The following is a 23,866-nucleotide window of genomic DNA, read 5'->3' as shown; positions in this document are numbered from 1 at the left end:
TATCTTAATCTTTCTTTCTTTCTTTCTTTCTTTCTTTCTTTCTTTCTTTCTTTCTTTCTTTCTTTCTTTCTTTCTTTCTTTCGCTTTCTTTCTTTCTTTCTTTCTTTCTTTCTTTTCTCTCTCTCTCTCTCTCTCTCTCTCTCTCTCTCTCTCTCTTTCTCTCTCTCTCTCTCTCTCTCTCTCTCTCCCCCCTCCCTGGAGTATTCAGTCTTCTTGTGTATAAAGCTGATGTTTTGAGAGTGTGTCCTTTACCTGCTGATGGTCTCTGTGGATTTAATAAAAAGGCGGAGAGAGAAGTCGGAATATATTTCAATAAATTTGGAGATTAAATAATAATCAGTTTTTTGAGGAGAGAGTGAACTCTTCACCTTCATGCAGCGCTTGTAGATTTTCAGATAAAAAGAAATAAATTCATTCACTTATTTATTCACCTGCTGCTTTTATCACCAATAATATTTCCCTGTTCTCTCTCTCTCTCTCTCTCTCTTTCCCTCTCTCACTCACTCACTCTCTCTCCCTCTCCTATCCTCTCTCTCTCCCTCTCTCACTCTCTCTCCCTCTCCTTCTCTTTCCCTGTCCCTCTGTCTCCCTCTCACCCAATGCCCCCCTCCTCTCCATTTCTCTCTCTCAGGGAAAAATATATATATTTTCCCCTGGAGACTCAGAGAAAAGAGACAAGAGCAAAACCAGAAAACATTCAAGTGCACACACACACACACACACACACACTTATGAAACCATCTTTAACATATTTCTGTCTCTCTTTTCTTTCTTTGTTCTTTCCCTTATGTCAAAAATCTCATCTAAATTGTATAAAATTGGGGCAATAATAAAACCCAGGAACTTTATATACATTATTCAAAGGATTCACATCTTTCTTTTAAACAACTGAACAACTTTATTCACTCCAAAATAAACCTGTTTTCTCTCTGGAGGTGAAAGTACTGAATGATAAAATACCTGGAGAATGATCTGCATTACTGTAAAATCCACAGAAAGACATAAAAACTGACTCTTTGATATTTCTGTGGATTATGTTTATAAACCTGAGTCTTTACCTCCACAGAGAGAGAGAGAGAGAGATAGATAAAGAGCAAAAGAGAGAGAGAGAGAGTGTGTGATAGACAGAAAGCAACAGAGATAGAAAAAGAGCATGTTAGAGACAGACAGAAAGAGACAGACAGGTGAGAGAACAAAAGACTGACAGAGAGAGACAGACAGAAAGAGAGAGAGAGTGAGAGAAACAGAGAGAGAGAGAGAGAAAGACAGGTAGACAAAGTGAGAGAGGACGAAAGGCAGACTGAGTGAGACAGACAGAAAGAGAGAGAGAGAGTGAGAGAAACACAGAGAGAGATAGAAAGACAAACAGGAAGATTGAGAGGAGGAAAGGCAGAGTAAGAAAGAGACAGACAAACGGATAGACAGAAAGAGGCAGAGTGAGAAAGAGATAGAGAAAGAGAAAAAAGAGAGAGAGAAAGCAACAGAGAGAGTGACAGACAAACAGAAACAACAGAGATAGAGGAAGAGCGCATTAGAGACAGACGGAGAGAGAAATAAAAACACAGAGTGAGACAAAAGAGAGAGAATGAAAGACTGAGAGAGAGACAGACAACAGACGCAAAGAGACTGACAGAAAGAAAGAGAGAGTGAGAGAAACAGAGAGACAGAGCGAGAAACAGAAGAGAGAGAGAGAGAGAGAGAGAGAGAGAGAGAAACAGAGCGAGGTAGACACAGAGTGAGTAGGATGAGAGAGTAGGATGAAGGGCAGACTGAAAGAGAGAGAGAGAGAGAGAGAGAGAGAGAGAGCGCCAGCGTCCTGAGGTTTAATTAATGCAGCACGCTGTGCTCCCGTATGTTCTTATTTGATTACATGTTAAAGCGTGTAATCTGATCAGAGCTGAACCTCAGCTTTCATTTCTCTCGCCTCTTTATTCTTCATCTTTACATTTCTCTCCTTTCTTTTCTTTTCTTTTCTTTTCTTTTATCCCTTGTTCTCATCAGCACCAGTTAAACCAGTGAAACTGTCGTTTCTGTTTAATCTGAACCTTCATCGACGTCACTCATCAGTTACCTACAGGAATCACACACGGCTGAATTCTGGATTCTGATTGGTCGGAGGACGATGATGCGTTTCCTTCCCCCCTACAGCGGGGTCGAGTTCTCCGCTCTGAAGCTGTGTGGTGATGTCTGTATCTCTGACAGTAATCTCAACCTGAATCACAGGTGTGCTGTACTACCGCCTCATCATTACCATAGCAACAGCTCTTTCACCACGACTCTCTACATCATCGTCGGACTGATAACAAACCAAAACGAACTAATTAACACCACAAACACAAACAACATCCAGCTGCTGCTCTGGGCTCGAGTTCAGGAGAAGATCAGAAGATCAAAAGATCTGGTTTGGATCAGGTCTTCACCAGAACATCCAGACATCTAGCTGCTGCTCAGGGCTCGACTTCAGGAGAAGATCAGATGATCAGAAGATTAAATTATACACCAGGTCTTCACCAGAACCTCCGGGCCTACAGCTGCTGCTCAGGGCTTGAGTTCAGGAGAAGATCAGAAGAACAGGTCTTTACCAAAACCTCCAGAACTCCAACTGCTGCTCAGGGCTCGAGTTCAGTAGAAGATCAAATGAACAGAAGATTAAATTATACAACAGGTTTTCACCAGAACCTCCAGACCTCCAGCTGCTGCTCAGGGCTCGAGTTCAGGAGAAGATCACAAGATCAGAAGATTAGATTATGCACCAGGTCTTCACCAGAACCTCTAGACCTCCAGCTGCTGCTCAGGGCTTGAGTTCATGAGAAAATCACAAGATCAGGTTTGGACCAGGTCTTCACCAGAACCTACTCAGGGCTCAAGTTCAGTAGAGGATCAGAAGATCAGGTTTGGACCAGGTCTTCACCAGAACCTCCAGAGCTCCAGCTGCTGCTCAGGGCTAGATTTCAGTAGAAGATCAGGTTTGGACCAGGTCTTTACCAGAACCTCCAGACCTCCAGCTGATGCTCAGGACTCGAGTTCAGTAGAATATCAGAAGATCAGAAAACCAGGTCTTCACCAGAACCTCCAGACCTCCAGCTGCTGCTCAGGGCTTGAGTTCAGTAGAATATCAGAAGATCAGAAAACCAGGTCTTCACCAGAACCTCCAGACCTCCAGCTGCTGCTCAGGGCTTGAGTTCAGTAAAAGATCAGAAGATCAGAAGACCAGGTATTCACCAGAACCTCCAGACCTCCAGCTGCTGCTCAGGGCTTGAGTTCAGTAAAAGATCAGAAGATCAGAAGACCAGGTATTCACCAAGCCTCCAGAATTCCAATTGCTTCACAGGGCTTGAGTTCAGGAGAAGATCAGATGAACAGAAGATTAGATTATACAACAGGTCTTGACCAGAACCTCTAGACCTCCAGGTGTTACTCAGGGCTTGAGTTCATGAGAAAATCACAAGCTCAGGAGACCAGGTCTTCAGCAGAACCTCCAGAACTCCAGGAGGTCCACCTCAACCAGCAGCTCTCTGCTAATCAGAAAAAACCTTTAGATTATTACTCATTTGTGCTCGTTTTTATGAGGGGTGCCAATAATTATGCAGTCACCTGTATCATGTATGAAATGAAACAAAAACAAATAAACAAATAAACAAATATGGAGTGATCAGATCTCAAAGCCTCTCTGCTGCTGATTGCTTGATTACTGCTCTGTATTTTCCCTCCAACTCCACCCCCCCTTCTCTCACCCACTCTCCCTTTTCATCCCTCACTCTCTCTCACCATCTCTCTTTCCTTCTCTCTCTTTCACTCTCTCACTCTATTCATCTCACTCTTTTAATGCTCTCTTTGTCTCTCTTTCCAGCTCTCTCTCTCCCTCCCACCTTCTCTCTATCTTGCTCTCTCTCCATCTCTCTCTCTCTCTCTCTCCTTTTTTCTCTCCCACTCTCTTTGTCTCTTCCCCCACTTTCTCTCTCTCTCTCTCCATCTCTCCCGCGTTCTCTCTCCCACTCTCTTCCCCCATTTTCTCTCTCTCACTCTTTCTTTTGCCCACTCTCTCTCTCTCCCTTTTCGCTCTCTCTCACTCTCTCTCTCTCCCCCTTTTCACTCTCTCCCACTCTCTCTTCCTCTCCCCATTTTTCTCTCTTTCTGCCTCTTTCTTTCTCCCACTCTCTTTGTTGATCTTTCTCACTCCCCCACTCTCTCTCTCTCTCTCTCTCTCTCTCTCTCTCCCTCTCTCTCTCTCCACTGTCTGTAATTTGACCTTGACACAGTGGAGTGTGATTAGTGTGACAGAAATCAATCCTGAATAATCTCAACAATTTTAAAATGGCGGAGAGAGACGAGAGCTAAAAAGAGAAGGAGCTTCGATTTGTGAAAAAACAGGACAGTTTTAATGACACTGTGAGTAAAAGATCTCTGTTTCCTCAGTGAGGAATAAAACCCTGTGTGTTCTTCTGTGATCAGAAAGCGATTGAGGACGGGGTGGTGTGATGAAGCGGAGTTAATGTGGATTATTTTCCTCTAACTGCACACCACCCTGAAGTGTTATATTCCTCTTAATCCAGTCTTTCTGGCTTGATCCCACTTTCACCTCGATGACATCATCACTGGTGGCCTTGTTTAAGGAAGAAGAAGGGAAGCAAAGGGGAGAGTGGTAGAAGTGTTGTGTTTGGAGTGTTGTAGCAGATTGGTTGTACTTGTGATTGTTGTGTTTAGTTTTCTCTGTTTACACAGACCAGGCATAACATTATGACCACCTGCCTAATATTGTGTTGGTCCACCTTTTGCTGTCAAAACAGCCCTGACCCGTCCTGCACTGTGTATTCTGACACCTTTCTATCAGAACCAGCATTAACTTCTTCAGCAATCTGAGCAACAGTAGCTCGTCTGTTGGATCAGACGATTCTCCCCACGTGCATCAATGAGCCTCGGCCGCCCATGACCCTGTCACCGGTTCACCACTGTTCCTTCCTTGGACCACTTTTGATAGATACTGACCACTGCAGACCGGGAACACCCCACAAGAGCTGCAGTTTTGGAGATGCTCTGATCCAGTGGTCTAGCCGTCACAATCTGGCCCTTCGTCAAACTCGCTCAAATCCTTACACTTGTCCATTTTTCCTGCTTCTAACATCAACTTTGAGGACAAAATGTTCACTTGCTGCCTAATATATCCCGCCCACTAACAGGGGCCATGATGAGGGGATACTCAGTCTTATTCAATTCACTTGTCAGTGGTCAGAAAGCCTGATCAGTGAATGTATATATATATAAAACCCTGAGCTAATCCCTCTGTGTGATCAAACCCTAGACTGGGTCGTAACACACTGTTTATCCATTTATATTTACATACAGTGATGTGGAACAGCCCTGAAATAAGTTAGTTCCTGTTCTCACTTTGATCATAGCAGCTATAAACAGAGATTACAGCTGTTTCTCTGACTGCTATGAATCACTAACACTGGAGACTCCTTCCATAAACGTCAAATAAATAAATAAATAAATAAATAAATAAATAAATAAATAAATAAATGTCTCCTCAGTGAAACTTTACCTCATCTACAATTAAATTCTGTTAACAAATACAGAAAAAAAAATAGAGCAAGTGCGTTAATATAAAGCTATGAACTGTAGCTGGACAGTAGAGTTACTGTCTCAACACTTTCTGACCAGTCAGAAGCGAGGAATAAAACAGCACTGTGATGTAATAAGATATTTTGTATCCTTTCAAACTCTAAACTTAAGGATCAGTCAAGCATGTCTTCAAAATCTGCAATATGTCAGAGTGTTTAATCTGATGACACTGTGGTCACACACACACACACACACACACACACACACGCACGCACACACACACACACGTTTATGTGTTTCTTTAAGAAAGTTCATGAGTGTGTTCCTCTCCACTTTAAATCATATTTTCTTTATCATCTTCTTCTCTCTCATGGTTTCTTTCTCTCTCTCCTTCATGCACACACAGACACACACATGTCCATTCTTCGTGTGTGTGTGTGTGTGTGTGTGTAATTAAGGCATTCCCTCTCTGCCAGAGTTAAAGGTCACAGGCTTCATTGAATACTCATTTCTAAAGCAGATGCTTGCTCTTATCACATTCCTTCACCCACCCACACACACACATATATGTTATACAACACACACACACACATATACACAAACACATGTTTTCATACACACGCATGTATAAATGCATCCTTCCAAGCAGCAGGAGCTGACAAGATGGTTCTGATTATCTCCGGTGTGTGTGTGTGTGTGTGTGTGTGTGTGAAACCTCATTGTTTTCCCCTCGTCTCAGACTCACCTTGGAGGAGTTGATGGAGTTACGGCTTGCAAATCTGGAAGCTATAAAGAAAAAAGTGAGTCAGAGTCAGAAGGTCAGGAGAAGGAGGCCTCTGAGCAGCTCGACTCTCAGAGACCCGGCGCTCCCTCAGGGCCAGAAATTACCCAGAGGGCACTGGGGTTTCAGCATGTGTGTGTATTCGTGTGTGTGTGTGTGTGTGTGTGTGTAGGGGAATACAGCTCCTGTTTTATCTGATTTACAGCTTTCACACAGATAATAAATAAAGCAACAGGACCCTGGGATTCTCACAGAGAGAGAGAGAGGGAGAGAGAGAGAGAGGCAGATAGAAAGAGAGATGGAGATATAGAGAGAAACAGACAGCGAGAGAGAGAGAGAGAGAGAGAGAGAGACAGACAGACAGACAGACAGACAGAAAGATAGACAGAGAGAGGGAGAGAGCAGAGATGGAGATAGAGACAGACAGAAAGAGAGAGAGAGAGAGAGAGACAGACAGAAAGAAAGAGAGATGGAGAGACAGACAGATAGGGAGAGAGAGAGAAGCGGAGAGACAGACAGATAGGGAGAGAGAGAGAAGCAGAGAGACAGACAGAAAGAGATGGAAAGATAGAGAAAGAAAAAAGATAGACAGACAGACAGTCAGACAGACAGAGAGAAAGAGGAACAGAGAGACAAATAGAGAGAGACAGATAGACAGACAGAGAGACAGAGAGAGAGAGAGATCAAGGTGATCAATACACAGCAGTAAAACACACAGAGAGGTTTTTATTACTAGAACTAGTTTATTATCATCGTTTATGTATTTTTTTCTTGTTTATGGAAACCTAAAACAATACAAACCACTAAAAATGGTCTATTCAGGTCTATCATACAGCACATACGCACACGTAGCCGTGAAACTGAGATCACCACGCCCGAGAGAAGCTTCCGGATTTTATTTATCACACACAGAGAACACGGAGGAACGGATCCGCGGCGTTCCCAAACAAACACATGAACATGAAGGACATCAGAGCGGGAAAACAAAATAAAGAGATACAGGTACAGCTTTCACAAAACCTCGGAGCGCTCGCTAAACAATAGCAAAGAATGAAGCAGATACAGTGGCTCTAAAGTGTGGAGAGAGACACACACACATCTGTACAAAACACACACACACACACACACTGGTGTGGTAATACTGCAAGCCTCAGACAGGACAGACCTCCAGACTAGATACTAGAGCTAGAACCCTGATTTATTAAAGGTGTGTGTGTGTAAAAATTTGTGCAATCTTCGAAAAACACCTGAAAAAAAAAATTTTTAATCGTGTCTATTTTTTCTTATGAGAAAAATAATTTTTTTAAGGTTTTTTGGGGGCCGTTTGTAGATAAAGGTACAGGATCTGGGGCGGAGTTTATGTAAATGAGCTATCTCTTTTTGGGGCTGTTTGTAGATAAAGGTACAGGATCTGGGGCGGCGTTTATGTAACTGAGCTATCTCTTTTTGGGGCCGTTTGTAGATAAAGGTGCAGGAAATGGGGCGGAGTTTATGTAAATGAGCTATCTCTTTTTGGGGCCGTTTGTAGATAAAGGTGCAGGATATGGGGCGGAGTTTATGTAAATGAGCTATCTCTTTTTGGGGCCGTTTGTAGATAAAGGTGCAGGATATGGGGCGGAGTTTATGTAACTGAGCTATCTCTTTTTGGGGCCGTTTGTAGATAAAGGTGCATGGAAATGGGGCGGAGTTTATGTAAATGAGCTATCTCTTTTTGGGGCCGTTTGTAGATAAAGGTGCAGGAAATGGGGCGGAGTTTATGTAAATGAGCTATCTCTTTTTGGGGCCGTTTGTAGATAAAGGTGCAGGATATGGGGCGGCGTTTATGTAAATAAGCTATCTTTTTTGGGGCGGGTCATTTGTAGACAAAGGTGCAGGATATGGGGCGGAGTTTATGTAAATGAGCTCATTTGTTATTCATTTAATATCTAACTTCTGAAGAAATCTAGAGAACTTTTCGTGTTATTTCTAAGACACCAAGCCACAATTTCGAGAATTTTTCTCAAATCCCAAATGACTAAATGGTTGTATTTTTTTTTTAATTAATTAATTTATTTTTGGGGTTAATTTCTATATTTGTTGTTTCTTCTGAGATGCCAGCAAAAGTTTTTCACAAATGGCGAACCTCAAAACTAAAGCCACAATGTTGTTCTTCTGACAAAATAACACATGGTTTTATTTGTACCTCAAGCGCTCGGACAGCAGTGACCGGTGAGAAGGAGAAGCTTTAGCAGCGGCGGTGGATTTGTTCCGGCAGGAAAACGTCGATAAAGACATGAATCTGTAGCCTCAAAGTTCTCACACGTGACTGTCTCATGACGTTGTAAAGGAATTTTTATTTCAATTTGAGGTGAAAGTCGCGACCTGGTGATTAACCGTCCTGCCTGCTGCTCCTCCACCAGTGCACATGCTAACAGAGTGAGCGCAGGGCAGCGTGATTCCCGCCCCGACGGGCCTACTGTCACTACTCCATCCGTACCGGAAACACGACTTATACTGAGCATGTGCGGAAACTGCTCATTGAAATTGCTGCCACTTCCTGTCATCTCCAACGTTTTCTACGACACTTTGCGCTTTGGGGGGGGTGACGGAAGGTCTGAATTAATTTATGAATAAATAAACTGAATGCATAAATGAGCATCTTGGGTGTTTCTTAAAAGCAGACATTCTTTAAAGTGGAAAGCTGGAACAAGTAGAACATATCTTTAGATAATTAAATATTAAATGTAAAACAAACACACACACACACACACACACACACTTGCACTTATATACACATCTGTATTGCCAAATTGGAGTCTAGCAAATGTAATATATTTAATGTAATTTTTTTCATTTAAAGTTTTATTTTATTTAATTTGTTTAATTTGTGCCAAATGAATCGATTACACAATTTAATCAATATAATTTAATTTATATATTTGACCAAAAAAGTATCAAGAGAATCACTAGTGAAGATCTATTTCCGGCACGGATCGGGTAGTGTCAACAACACGTTATAACGTTATATTATTAGTAGTGTTATAACAACAGTGTTATAAATACCCAAAAGTGACGTATCGTCATACTTCAGACAGGAAGTAGCCGTGTTTCTGCACATGATCAGTACAAATCGTGTTTCCGCCACGGATTGAGTAGTGACACGGCCTCTATATACAGTTCCAAGAGATAAGTAATAACTTTACAGAGATAAATACACAAAATCTAGAAATCCTTTCTGACTCAAAGAAGTATTTCAGCATCATATAAAATGTCTGGAGGACTTAAGGACATGAACCCGCCCCTATGGACCCTACAGCTGAAGGCTTCTCGTGTGAAGGTTCTGTAAGGAAGCCTACAGCAGAGGATGAGAAACTCATTGGACGAGGGGAATTTATCTGGGTTTAATGTGTATTTTGTTGAACGAGGACGTTCGGGTGAGCCGAGAGATCTGGTGGACTTTTTCTGATAAGTAACGACTTTATGGACATGAAACAGAAGGAAGAAAGAATCAGTAGATGATTGGATCACTGGAGTTACACAGCACCTGATATAGCAAAAATACTTATATACTTATATAGCCCTGTGTGTGTGTGTGTGTGTGTGGAGAGAATTACTTAACACATTTACCACTAAATCTAACACTGTTAGCTATCTTGAGTAACATCTAGTAAAGTTTGTCCATCCGGCGGTCATCTTGACGATGCTCATGGGCAAACTGGAACCAGAAACGGATGGACACGATGGTACGGAATTGAAATGACTGATTTTTTTTTTAAATGCCATAAATAATGTGCTGTCTTTGGCTCAAATGACACAAAAACAATAAAAAATAATAACAGATCAAAGTCAGTGTATTTGTAAGCAGTGGATTTGCGCCTACACGTAAACCACCGAGTTCTGGAAGTTTCTGCACCGATCTCCACGAGCTATCGTTATTAATGGAGTGTGATAAGCAAACTGTGAGGAGGATAATCCGCATGTTCGGTCCCAGCGCTGTCTTAAAGCCCGCCTTTGAGTGACAGCGCTCACGGCGCTCAGACGGCGACCCGCACAAAACCGTGTTTGCTTTGCAGACCCGAACGAATCCGAATGCGCCGGGGTTGCCATGGTGGCGCCGCTAACCCGACACCGCTACATGCTAATGGGGTCGTCTCCGAGTCGTCCTCCCGATGGGAATCTTAGGGGCAGCGAGAAACCCTTCGATAAATGGGCCATTCATTGCGGGTTAGCTGTTTGTTTAGGATGATAAAGGGCCATCGGGACTGGACACTAATACCCTTTTTGTTTTTTTAGAGATTATACAGATAAAACCGAGGAAAGAGTACAAAAAAACCCCAAAAAGACGGCGTTGGATTTCTCTGCTTAGTATCTCCGAAACAACATTGAGCTGCTCTGTGTTTGTCTAAAGGAGCATTAGAAGGCACCTGCTGCCTTGGTTAATCTCCGAAAAGAGGATCACTGAGAAGCTGAAACAAAAGACTGGCATCGGAGATCAGCGACGGGGCACGGGATTAGAAACGCAAATCTGAATAAGGCATAAAGCCGGCCCTGTCAGGCAAACGAGTGAGAAATGAAAGGAAAAAAACATTCTACGTTCTTATTTATTTATTCTTAGATAGTAGAGTTGCCACAAATCCATTCCGACGTACATTGAGTTCTATTCCAAAGACCGCCCTTTCTCCCAAGATGACTCCGCCCCCTTTTACAGTTCTCGAGAGCTTTGGTGTAAATCGGACGCTGTGGTCTTCACCCACACCAAATCTCAATCCAATAGTAGATTTCAGAGCGACATGTTAGACATCCACAGCTCTAACTATCACTGACTGATAGGAAGAACAGTGTTCGTGGCTCCAGTACAGGTTCAGGGAATTGGAGATTCGATGCTAAGATGTTCTGATGGCTCAGTTTGCGTAATTGCCTCATTAACACATTAAGATGTTTTTTTCCTTTAATTTGTCACCTGTCTGTGAATTCAGAAAGGTTCTCTGGAGAGGTTCAGCGTACACAGCGTTCATAAATTCAACACAACATCACGGATCCTTCTACGGTTTTAGCCTTCAGCACCGAAATGCGTTTTTTCTTTTCTTTTTATTCCAGATAGAAAACTGTAACATTTACAGAAACAATCACAAGAATATAAAGTTTTGGATTTTTATCACGCTCACCACAGATGTGGTTAATGCAACAAAAGAGACTGTAACCATGACAACCAGCCTTAACTAGTACCAGCTAACAAGTGTGGAAAGGAGAGATGCTATTCATGCAGCGTGCACAATGTAACCACGACAACCAGTCGCAGTTTGTATCGGCTAACAAACATACGAAAGAGAAACACCGTATGTGCCTAATGTACACTGTAACCATGACAACTAGCCCTAACTAGTACCAGCTAACAAACATGGAAAGAAGAAACATGATTTGTGCCTAATGTATGCTGTAACCATGACAACCAGCCCTAGCTATTATCAGCTAACAAACATGGAAAGGAAAAACGCCATTTGTGCCAAATGTACGCTGTAACCATGACAACTAGCCCTAGCTAGTACCAGCAAAAAATCGTGGATAGGAGAGATGATATTCGTGCGGTGTGAACGCTGTAACCATGACAACCAGCCCTAGCTATTATCAGCTAACACACATGGAAAGGAGAAACGTCATTCATGCCAAATGTATGCTGTAACCATGACAACCAGCTCTAGGTAGTACCAGCTAAAAAACGTGGATAGGAGAGATGCTATTTGTGCATTGTGCACGCTGTAACCATGACAACCAATCGCAGTTAATGAATTTCTCCTAGATTGTTTTTGTTGCTGCAGGCATCTGCAGTCACATAGTGTACATGTGAACGTCACATACTGTACCAGACCTGTCGTCATTTTTAATTTATTTTAGAATATTAGTGATGAAATATTTTCTATTCGGTCGTAAATGTCCTCATAGTCACTCAACAATAAGATTTTCACTTATTTCACCAGCAGCATGTTTGTTTTCAGCACTTCACGCCTAATGAGCAACCTGTTTACTCAGGAGTAACAATAAAAATAAAGAATATGATGCCACTTAAGAGACTTTTTACATACTATAGACAAAAGTAAGTGCCTCTTAACAGCAGCTGCTTCCCAGAGGTTACATATAAAAACGCTGGTGGAACGAGTGAAAGCACCTTGAGTATTTTTTCACACTTTAATATCCACAAAGGAGGTTTTAGACTGCAAAGAGGTCTGAGAAAAGCCGGGGTTTTTTTTCGATTACCGTGGCGTCTCTGAGAGCTGTTTGAGTCAGACCACAGATAAATCCTAAAACTCCTGCACTGACATCCACACAGAGAATGAAAACCAAACCAAAACACAAAAATCTTCCCCACGGATACGGACCTGAGAGCATGAGGTAGATTATCAGACATGATATTTTATATGTAGATCCACTACGGAGACGGAAATCCGGCATAGTGTTGCGTCCTGATTACAGAGTCGACTGTTTCTTTAAGGCGAGACACTACAGCTAGAAAAATAATCCATCCATAATAACTGCACTCTAATATTACACTGTGAAATAACAACACAGACAAATATCCAAACTCCACAGAACTACCATATTTCCACATGAAATTTAGCGTAGGTGAGGTTTAGTGAGGTTTAAGCTCCGCCCACTCGGCACAATCACATCTAGATGTCTGTGTCATTATGATGTACATTTTAATTTCCTTTATTTTTTCACCGTTTTTTTCCATATTTGAAACAAAACATCACAGTTAATTTGAGGTTTAAACTTTTATCCCTGTTTCGAAAAATATTACAAAATCTATATTCTAAATTCAGACATCAAAAAGACTGGATATTTAATACGATCTGAATAAATAGAAGTCAAAATATCAGCATTTTTTGTTTTTATTTTATTTTTTTCAAAAAACCCTGTATTGTCTCGCCTTAAACAGATAGATGTTCTGATATCGGTATTCTGATATAATGACGTTATAATTCTGTTTTTATAATTTAATAATTATAAATTTTAATCATCACACACTTTATTATTCCTGGACATTAAAAACTTTTTTTTATTATTATTTTTTTCTCCTTTTCTTCATAAAAATAGATTTTATTGTATGATGAAGCTGCAATGGTCCTCAAGCTGAAGCTATTATGGATGTTGTTGGCACTGAATTAATGATACCTTTAAAAAATGATATATCGTGATATGATCAGTCTGTGGTATCTCTCACCCCTAGCTGGGGATAGATACTCCTACAGATAGATACTCCTATAGGTCACCAGATACTCGGTCTGTGACGCTAGCGCAAAATTCCGGCTCGTTATCCGTACTCTTGCCTCCGATTTCTCTGGAATTCACAGAAACGAGACCAGCGATCCGGACGATACGTAAAATATTACGAGAATTTCGCAACGTCTGATATTCCTGACGAAGCGAAATGTTCAGTATGAGATACAACGTGTTTTCTTCAGGTAAAGTGGTGGCAAAGGGTGCCAATACTTTGCAGTGGATAAATAAATAAAAAACGAATCCAAAACTGCAGTGGTGCCAACGTTAATGACAAGAAATAAACAAGAATTTCACTTCAAAACATAGCGACGATCCTGACTAATCAGACACCGCGGCCCTCTTACGCTAATTTACGCTAAATCACAAAACTAAAACTAGGCATCGAGAATTCAGAGGTCAAAGATCGGCTCGATAAAGTCAGAGTTAAACAGAAGTAAATGCTAAAAGAAACAGATTCGTCTATCATGTGCTTCTTTCTCCTTTACGGAATTAAAACGTTTTAAAATAGTGTATTGATTCGATTACCATAAACAGCACAGTTGTACCCACTCACTCGTCACCCGCTCACTCTCTGCTCTTCCTCCTCATATTTAGGGTCAGTGTTTAACCACGTCATGCCCTCGCTCCCATTCATGTGTTTTCACGTGTTTCCTGTATCACCAGAGTGAAAAAAGTATATTTTGCAGCTAATCCGAAGCTGTTGGCACCTCTGATAATGATAAAAAAAAACAAAATTCAACCAATCAGTGGCCAGAATTAATTATTATCATTATTATTATTATTATTATTATTATTAGCTCCACCCACACATTCCTGGTTAGGGCTTAAGAAGCAAAGGAAATAATGCTAAAATGTGGGATGAAGAACACACCACAGTGTCTGTGACTAGGAAAACAGCAACTAGCACGTAACTAGCTTGTAGAAACGATCCAAAAAACCATCGCATGATTCTCTAGACCAATGTAACTCCATCTATGCTGATGGGTCCAGGCGTAAGCGTGAACTCTAACGGTGACACCACAGCGACAAACAGCAATTTTTGTTCCTGGATTAATTTTTTTATTTATTTATTTTTCTTGGAAAAACCAGAGGGAGCCAGAGCAAAGCAACGAGAGTGGGGAAATGAGGAATAAAGTCACGGAGCAGCGACCAATCAGGCGGCTTAGCCCGGAGCAGGGTCGGGTGGGGTCACCATCCTGCTTTAACAGCACTGATCCATGATCCAAACCGGACACACTAACTTCATAGGGGTTTAAAATGGGGTGTGTGGCGGCCTGGGAAAACCCTTCACATGCTGAAATTTCAACTATGTTTTCTGCTAGGTTGTATTTACAGACATTCCTCAACTTAAAGACTTAGCATAGCTCTCTAACACCATGATCACAGCGTCACGTGTTTGATGGAGTCGCACAACAAGTCTCGGCATTAAATCTGCGGAAAATCTGTGAAATGTCGCGGAGAATATTCTTGATTTTGTGTCCATTTCTGTGATCATGGACTGACTAGCGGAAAGGACTGACTAGCGAAGAAGGTTTTCGGTGTCCTTTACAGTTTTAATAGCCGTGTGTGTTGAAAATATCCCAACGAAAAACACTTCTTTCGGTCTTTTTGGTAAAATATATTTGTTTTATTAAAGCTGAGGTGTGAAGCTGTGCTACTCGCTGAAAATTTTGGTCAAAACATGATTTTTGGCTGCTTTTCAAAATTGTGCCACAAAATCTGTGTACGGTTTTTTTTTTTATAGATAATTAAATGAATATAAAAGTATCAAGTCTGTTTATTAATAAAGTGTTATAATCACTGCCAAAAAAAAGAAGAAAACATTGTAGTTAGAGGCTTCAATATCATTATATCATTAGCATTTAAACTATTTTTTGGTCAAATTTTGGTCAAAAAATCGATTTTTGTCACTTTTGGCATTCCAAATATTCCAAACTTCTCCATAAAGGGTTTTCCCAGACCCCCAACACATACCTCTTTCTCTTCTTTTCTTAGTAAAATAATTTTGGTATTCTAAACACCGGTTAAAACCCCTCAACAAAAACCAAACATTTTGAGTGTTTGATAAAATCTACACCATAAACGTTGTTTGGAAAATTTTCGGAAATGTTCAGAAATGCTAATCCTCGCTAAACGTGTACGTTTGTATTTTGTGAGTTGCTGAGGAACGGTTTCGTTTCGCTGTAACGTGAACGTTAAATATAAATAAGATTCGAATTAAGGCTAAAAGTATGAACACATCCTTAGGATGTCCGTTTCTTCAAGATGCACAGATGGGCACATGTTTTAGTGTGTGTGTTTATATATGAGCATATGTGTGTGTGAGTGTTTATATATATGTATATAAGTGTGTGTGTGTGTGTGATGTAGCGCTATTCATTCTCTGCTATGGTTTTTGGGGGAGGAGCTTTGCATTACTTGGCAGCTGATGGACAGGTCACGCCCTTCCAGTCTGATTTTACAGGTCAGGCTGAATGGATTTATTTATTCCTGATGAAATGATCACATGGTGATGTTGACGAACGGCGTGCGCCGGATCAAAACCATATTAGCGACATCCTGCCGTTTCAACCAGGTCTGGATTCCCGCTGTGATAAATCTGTGCTTGACTTCCCTAGCTATAAATCTACACCTATATTACTGTGGGTTCCCCGATATTCTCATCATCAGACAATACGATAACGGACGTCCACCATACAGACGGAGGGTTGTACACACACACACACACACACACACACACACACACACACACACATACATACAGTGTTCGTGGCTGATATACAGTATCAGTATCTTCGTAACACGCAGAATGGAATAAAAATTGATCCTGAAATTATTAGTAGAAGTGCAATGCATCTCTAACAGCCTTTAGATTCGACTAAACTGTACGTGTAAAAAAATACCAAAAAACATACATAAAAACACTAGAAAACATGGAAAAGGAATACAATTTATAAGGATGGCATCCGTGAAACTGAGGTAAACACACACACACACACACACACAAAAGAAAGCAAGAAGGAAGGGAAGTAAAACCAGGCGGTAAAAATAAAAAAAGATACGTTTCATTATGAAAAACAAAGCACAACGACAACAACAGCGTTGTTATCTTGAGGTAGAACATTGACTTCGACGTTTGGAAGTGCTATATGTTGGAGATTTTTTTTCCTCGTTTTCCCTTAAACGAGATCAGACGAACGGCGGTTCTAGGTGTTTGAGGTAGGGTAGCACCCGTTCTTCATGTTTTCTGACCGAACGCTCGTTAACACACGTTAAAGAAACCGAAAACGATGCAGAAATGTGAGAGAGAAAAAAACCCCAAAAAAACAACAACAACAAAAATAATGCTTCCTACAACACATTCATTCCGGCTGAGGTAGGTTCCTGTTGTAAACCCCAGGATTCGGGGAGGGAGCCGCCATGATTCAAAACCCGGAGGCCGTTTAAAGAAAAATATATTGATATCGTGGAAGAAAAAACATCCTGAGATAATAGGAAGAGTTTTTCAAAATCCCTGGAGAAAAGGCTGAAGTCTTCGCTGGATGGGGTTGTGAAATCATTGGCAGGTTGAGAGCAGGCAACAGGACTCTTCTCTTCACAAATAAAACAAAAATAAATGTCTTTGCACTGCTGGAACAAACAAAACAAAACAAAACAAAACAAAAATCTCACTTTATTCCCCTTTCCAATGATGAAATCAGTCCGTGGCAGAATTACGCCTTTTTTTTTAAAAAAAAAAAAACGTTCTTCCAGTTATAGAGTCCAGCGAATTCCCTGTAAATGTGTGTATTCAACTAATAAACTCTATGCAAAAAAAATAAAAATAAAAATAAAATAAAAAACAGAAAATAGGAAAGTTTTCGGTTGACCTGAGAGGGAGAGGAAATTACTGAGAGGATTTATTTATTTTATTTTTTTTACGGCACCATCCCTCGTTTATCCTTCATCCACCTGGACATCAGAGCGATAAGGTACCTGGTGTTCCTCCATCAGGCTGAAGTCATGATCCAGAGGAAGCGTGGACATCTGAGTTTCATTTAGCGAACAGGAAACTAGCAAGTTTTCCATCTGGAAAAAAAAGTCAATAAGAAGGTGAGGGTTAGCTCAGTGCATTTCAAAAAAATGAAACAAGGGCTTTCTAACTTTAATTTCTACCTTTATTATATTTAGTACATCGATTCATTTCTATACCCGCTTTATTCCTAATTAGAGTCACAGGGATCGGCTGGAGTCTATCCCAGCACACATTGGGTGAAAGGCAGGGGTACACCCTGGACAGGTCACCAGTCCATCACAGGGCCACACATATAGACAGACAACCACACACACACCCACTCACTCCTATGGGCAATTTAGAATGACCAATCAACCTGATGTACATGTTTTTGGACTGTGGGAGGAAACTGGCGTACCCGGAGTAAACCCACACAGGCACGGGGAGAACATGCAAACTCCACACAGAAAGGCCCCTGCCTGTTCAAACCCGGGATTCGAACCCAGGACACAGTGCTAACCACTAAGCCACCATGCTGCCCTGCATATAGTACATCTAGACTTTAAGGTTAAAATTAAAATAAATTTTTATTATAAAATTTTATTAAAAAAATATTTCTGATTATACTGCAGCAATGGTAAATTTTTAGAATTCACAAAATTGAATTGTTTCCATAGTAACAGGAATTCGTTCAATGTATAAATGAACATTATAAAGCAATAAATGTTAATGTTTTCAATAGGGAAATGTTTGTTTAAAATATACATATATACAACATAAATATGCTTTATTTTTGTATTTTTTATATATATTAAATAAGTGTTTTTTGAGTGACTTTACAAACATTTTTGCAGATTAAAAATGACATCTTAAAATACTTTCTTTTTTTGAATAATTTTGTGCATTTGATGACGGTCCCTTACTTGTCTAAACAAAACACTACTAAGAATGCACTGATAAAAAGTCCATAACACGACTCAAACACAAAAATACACAAGTGTTGAGTTCTGTTGATGAGGTAAAACTATTTTCTTTTTTTACAGGTTTGTTTTTGTACCACTCAGTGCTAAATGCTAACTCTGCTATCTAAAGCGATCCCTGTTAAACACTGCTACAAAGATGGAGTCTCGTAGCATTCATAAAATGAAGAGCGTCTGTCTCTCACCATGTGTGTGGCGTCGGTCGGACCCGAGACGAGTCTTTCCCTCTCGCTCGAGACGCCGATGCAGTTCACGCCATTACTGTCCATGCTGGACGTGTGCAGGCCGTTGAGAGGCAGAGCTCCCTGTGAAGACGAGGAAGGTTCCAGAACCACAGATGCTGCAGGAACCGTTGCGTCTCGTCCCACCTGAGGAGCAGCCTGAGCCGTCTTACACACCATTAACCTGCGGAGGGAGGGAGGGAGGGAGAGAGAAAGAAAAAGAGAGAGAGAGAGAGAGAGAAGGAGAGAGAGAAAAAAAAAGAGAAAAGGAGTTGAAGAGAAAGAGAGAGGGGGAGAGAAAGAAAAAAGAAAGAGAAGAGAGTTAAAGAGAAAGGGGGGGAGAGAGGGAGAGAAAGAAAAAGAGAAAGAGAGAGTGAAAGAGAAAAAGAAAGAAAGAAAGAAATAGACAAAGAGAGAGAGAGAGAGAGAGAGAGAGAGAAGACACATATAACAGACACATATATAGCATTTATTTATTCATTTTTTAGTTGTACTACATTTTTTTGAACATTTTTGAGGAAAATGTTGATGTTCCCAGTGATTTTGACTCATTCCCGTCTTTCCTGTGCTTTTCTGTTACATGTTTTCAGACTAAACAAACAACCAGATGCTAGCTAACATAGCTAGCTCGATATATACACTTACACATGAGATATTTTCAAACGAATTAACCCGATTTTTTCAAATGAATTGCCTGTTTTTTGCTTTCAGATTCATCATACTGCATTTTTATTCACATTTCTGAGGTAAATGTTGACGTTGTCAGTCATTTTGACTCATTTCCGATCGTCCTGTGTATTTACATTGTTTGTTTTTTTACAGACAAAGTAAACAGTGCTCGTTAAAAAGATTTTAATTTTTTTATTTTTCATATATAAGACTGCTTGAATGTTTTTCTTTACATATCTGCTGAAAATGTTGACATGTTCCTGACGTTTGTCTTGCGTTTAATGCTAATCTGCCTTTACACTGCTCATGCTAGTTAGTTACACTTCACTGGCCAGACGACAGTTTCAAATCCGCTAATACTGTAACGCTACACTGCTATCTATCAGGCTGGCTAATGGTTAGCTTCACATTCTCCAGTGTGGGAAAGAATTCATGTTTCCCAGTTGCTTAGCAACAATGAGCTCATATGTTTGACCATTAACCTTTACATCTCACGCTGAAGTGAGCAACTTTCAACTGTTCTACTGTGTGTGTGTGTGTATGTGTGTGTGTTTTTGTACATGCGTGTGTATGTGCATGTATATGTGTCTGTGTGTGTGTGTATATGTTTGTGGGTGTGTGTGTGTGTGCATGTGTGTCCGTTTGTTTGTGTGTGTGTGTGTACCTTCCCCGGTAGCTGAACATGAGAAACAGGACACAGAAGATAATGCATGTGACTCCGATGTGGATGCCGATGATGATGCCGGTAGCAGAACCTTTATTCTCTTCCTTGATACAGTTGCATGGAGTATTTGAGACTGCACACACACACAAACACACACAAACACACACAAACACACACACACACACACATAATCAGCAGTTGAAGGACTAAAATGTCCTGTCTCTGTAAACTTTGTGGAGATACAACAATTGTTTATGTGATTAAATACTCCAGTGACGTTAGAACTTGTGTGTGTGTGTGTGTGTGTGTGTCAGTTACAGCTTACCTGACTTTTCCACCGCCTCCTTTAGAGATACAAAGCGCAGAGTTGCATTTCCATCTCCATACTGATTAAACGCAAGAACCTTGATCTCATACACAGCTGAGGGATCTACAGAGAGAGAAAGAGAGAGAGAGGGAGAGAAAGAATTAAATATTATAATAAAGATCTGAGTAGCAGGAGAATGACTACATTATGGTGTGTGTATGTGTGTGTGTACATGTGTGTGTGTATGTGTCTGTGTGTGTGTGTTTGTGTATATATGTGTGTGTGTGTGTGTTTGATCTCATTAACGCCTCACCCATCAGAGAGATGTTGTAGTGTGTGACGTTGCGGTTGAAGGTGACGGGCCCTGTGTAGTGCGGCTCGTGGGCTTTTCGGTAATAAAGCCTGAAGCCGTCGTGCTGACCCATTTTAGTGGACGGCTCCCAGACGGCCTGCACCACGCTGGACTCCACCATCTTAGTGTGCAGATACGGAGGAGCGGGAACTGTGGGAAAGGGTGCGATATCAGGGGAAGGAAGAATTTATAAAGGAATTATAACACACCTTATCAACGAGTTGGATAAAGAGAATACACAGAGTGTTGACTTTAGTAGAGTACAATGAGATTAAACTTTATCCTACAAACAACATGGAGATTCTCTTAACATTACAAATACATTCAAAATACAGCTTTGATGAAATGTCACTTTTTCAGCACACATGACACTTTCTTAAGCGAATTATGAATTACATTTTTTTTTCATTAATTTGTTTTTAAAATATTTTATTTTACATATTTTTTACAATTCATAATTTACATATTTTTACATTGTGTATCTTTCACATTTTCTTTTACATTTTATACGTGACATATATTTTTTTATATTTTACATATTTTTTATATTTCATATTTTTTATATATTTTACATTTTATACTTAAAATTTTTTACATTTAAAATTTTACATACATTTTTTTATTTAATCTTTTTCACATTTTCATGTTATATTTTACATTTTTTTTACATTTCATAATTTACATATTTTTTACATTTTATATTTTACACATATTTTGTACATTTTAAATTGTATATTTTATATATTTTTTATATTTTACACTTTTTTTACATTTTATAATTTACATATTTATTTTTACATTTTATCTTTTTCACATTTTATATTTTATATTGTACATTTTTTTTTACATTTTATATTTCACATAAATTTCAACATTTTATATTTTTCATATATTTTACATTTTATTTTTTACATATTATTTTACATTTTGTATTTTACATATTTTTTTCTTACATTTTATATTTTACATATTTGTTTTTATTTTATATTTTACACATTTTTTATATTTTACATTTTACATATTCTTTACATTTTATATTTTTCACATATTTTATTTGCATTTTATATTTTACACGTTTTATTTTTACATTACTTTCAATATTCTAGCTTTATAATATACTAGTTTATTAAATAAATTACATTTTAAATCATTTTATGAATAAATGAAATAAACACCCAGAAGGAAGGATGTGTTTTCTCTGTGCTGTGCGGCACACTGCTGAACTCAGCCCCTGCAGCTTCCAGCAACATAATTAACAAGTCATAAAATAAGCTGCTATTTATTTAATGGCTCCACTTGTGCAATAAAACATCAAGTGTATATGTGTGTGTGTGTGTGTGTGTGTGTGAGAGAGACCCTAATTTTACACCCATGTGTTTACAGAATCTTATTAAAGCCAGAGTGAAATTAATGCTGTGTACTCGAGGAGGTACAATCAAATATCTTTTTCATTTTCTTTAACTCGTGTCTTGTGTCACACGTGTTGTACACTCGTCACGGGAAACAAATGAATTCAAGAAAACAAGGAAATTAATTTCTGGAAATTGGAATGATGTTCTGTTTCTTTTCTAGGACAAAAAATTCCTCTTTATTTATCTGTGCTAGTGTTTTGTCTGATGCTCAATAAAAACGTGTGTGTGTGTGTGTGTGTGTTTTTGTGTGTGTGTGTGTGTGTTTTTGTGTGTGTGTGTGTGTGTGCATGTTATACCTTCTCCGAGTGTGCTCTCCTGGGCTGTGACGGAGGCTTTGCTCGCGCCACGTGAGGTGTAGGCCTTCACGTAGAAGCTGTAGCTGGTGGATGGTTCGAGGTCAGTGACCACTTGCTGGAGGGTGACTTTACTGACCGCCTCCTGATATTCCATTTCTATCGGGTCTGAGAATGACAGCAAATAAACGTTTAACTTTATATAATTAAATATATCACACATACAGTGAGTTTCCAGTCTCTGTACTACGAAATTGTCATTAGGAGTTCCTATCCTATTACTGGGAAGTGGTAGCTTAAGTGGTTAAGGCTCGGGGTCAATGACCGGAAGATCAGGGATCAAGCCCTAGCACTGCTAAGCTACCACTGTTGGGCCCTTGAGCAAGGCCCCCAATTCACCCTGCTCTAGGGGCTCTGCATCATGGCTGACCCTGCACTCTGACCCCAACCCTCCAAGGATGGTATATGTGAAGAAGGAATTTCACTGTGCATTAATGTATATGTGACAAATAAAGACAACTTGACTTACTGGTTGCCATAGTAACGACATACAGCTAGTGTTCCAAAACATTCGGACTTTTCGGAACATTGACCAAACACGTCCTTTACCAAGGATGTTACATTAATAAGATATCAATAAACAATAAACAAAAGTTTCCGAAGCTTTCTTTGTCGGCCAGTTCTCTATGTAGGAGCTGTTGCTATAGAAACAGTAAGGTTTTCTAACATTAATATAAGCCTGTCGATCATGTGACAGCCGGGAGTCCTTTACAAAAACAACACTGACCAATCAGATTACAGAATCCAACAAAGCTGTGGTATAAATTTCTATAAAATAATCTAAAAAGAAACCCTGAGCTCTTTCCTCTGGCGTGACCGCAGCACTAATCGTATTTTTTCCCCCGATGTTTATAGCAGCGTTATTTGCTACACGAGCTGCTAATAAATGGTCAGGAGCGGTTTAGTGACCGTCAGCGTGGGAGTAATTTACGGCGCTGCACAAAACAGCGGCGGTGAAAAATTGAAGCCGTACGCTTTTCCATTCTCCTGATGTGTTCTTCATTACAAGTTCATAAAAGATGCATTACAGCTCCTTGACGAATTCATGTTAAGGCTCTTCCAGATGTTCTGCGGTTTGACAAGTCTTCATCTTTCTTTCTTTTTTTTCTTTGTCTCTTTCAGGGACTGACCCGAGGCATAATCCAGGGTGAGAAATCTTTAAGAAGGACACTGACGGTGGATCTGAATGTAAATATTCCCACTTAGATGCCTTTATTTTCTAGGAAACTCGGCAGGACTGAGTTCATCCACAAGCCTCAGAGCAGAGCTAGCATCAATTAATGGTAAAGCAAGCATCATACTGATCTCTCTCTC

The 23,866-nt window shown here is 40.0% G+C and overlaps 1 protein-coding gene across 1 annotated transcript in view; it reads right to left on the bottom strand.

Annotated features, from left to right (window-relative positions):
* Nucleotides 1-7,086: 7,086 nt before the first annotated feature.
* Nucleotides 7,087-23,866, bottom strand: part of igdcc3 (immunoglobulin superfamily, DCC subclass, member 3) — a 73,024-nt gene continuing 56,244 nt past the window's right edge. The window contains exons 9-14 of the mRNA XM_058381495.1: nt 22,496-22,660; nt 20,749-20,937; nt 20,454-20,558; nt 20,129-20,261; nt 18,760-18,979; nt 7,087-17,668 (exon numbers count right to left, since the gene is read on the bottom strand). Coding sequence (XP_058237478.1) covers nt 17,537-17,668; nt 18,760-18,979; nt 20,129-20,261; nt 20,454-20,558; nt 20,749-20,937; nt 22,496-22,660 — 944 coding nt within the window. The 3' untranslated portion in view covers nt 7,087-17,536. The remainder of the gene's footprint in view (nt 17,669-18,759; nt 18,980-20,128; nt 20,262-20,453; nt 20,559-20,748; nt 20,938-22,495; nt 22,661-23,866) is intronic.

Source organism: Hemibagrus wyckioides, linkage group LG27, assembly GCF_019097595.1.
Source record: "Hemibagrus wyckioides isolate EC202008001 linkage group LG27, SWU_Hwy_1.0, whole genome shotgun sequence".
Lineage (NCBI taxonomy): Eukaryota > Metazoa > Chordata > Actinopteri > Siluriformes > Bagridae > Hemibagrus > Hemibagrus wyckioides.
The sequence above is the reverse complement of the archived record's forward strand: the minus strand, read 5'-3'. Positions and strand labels throughout refer to the sequence as shown.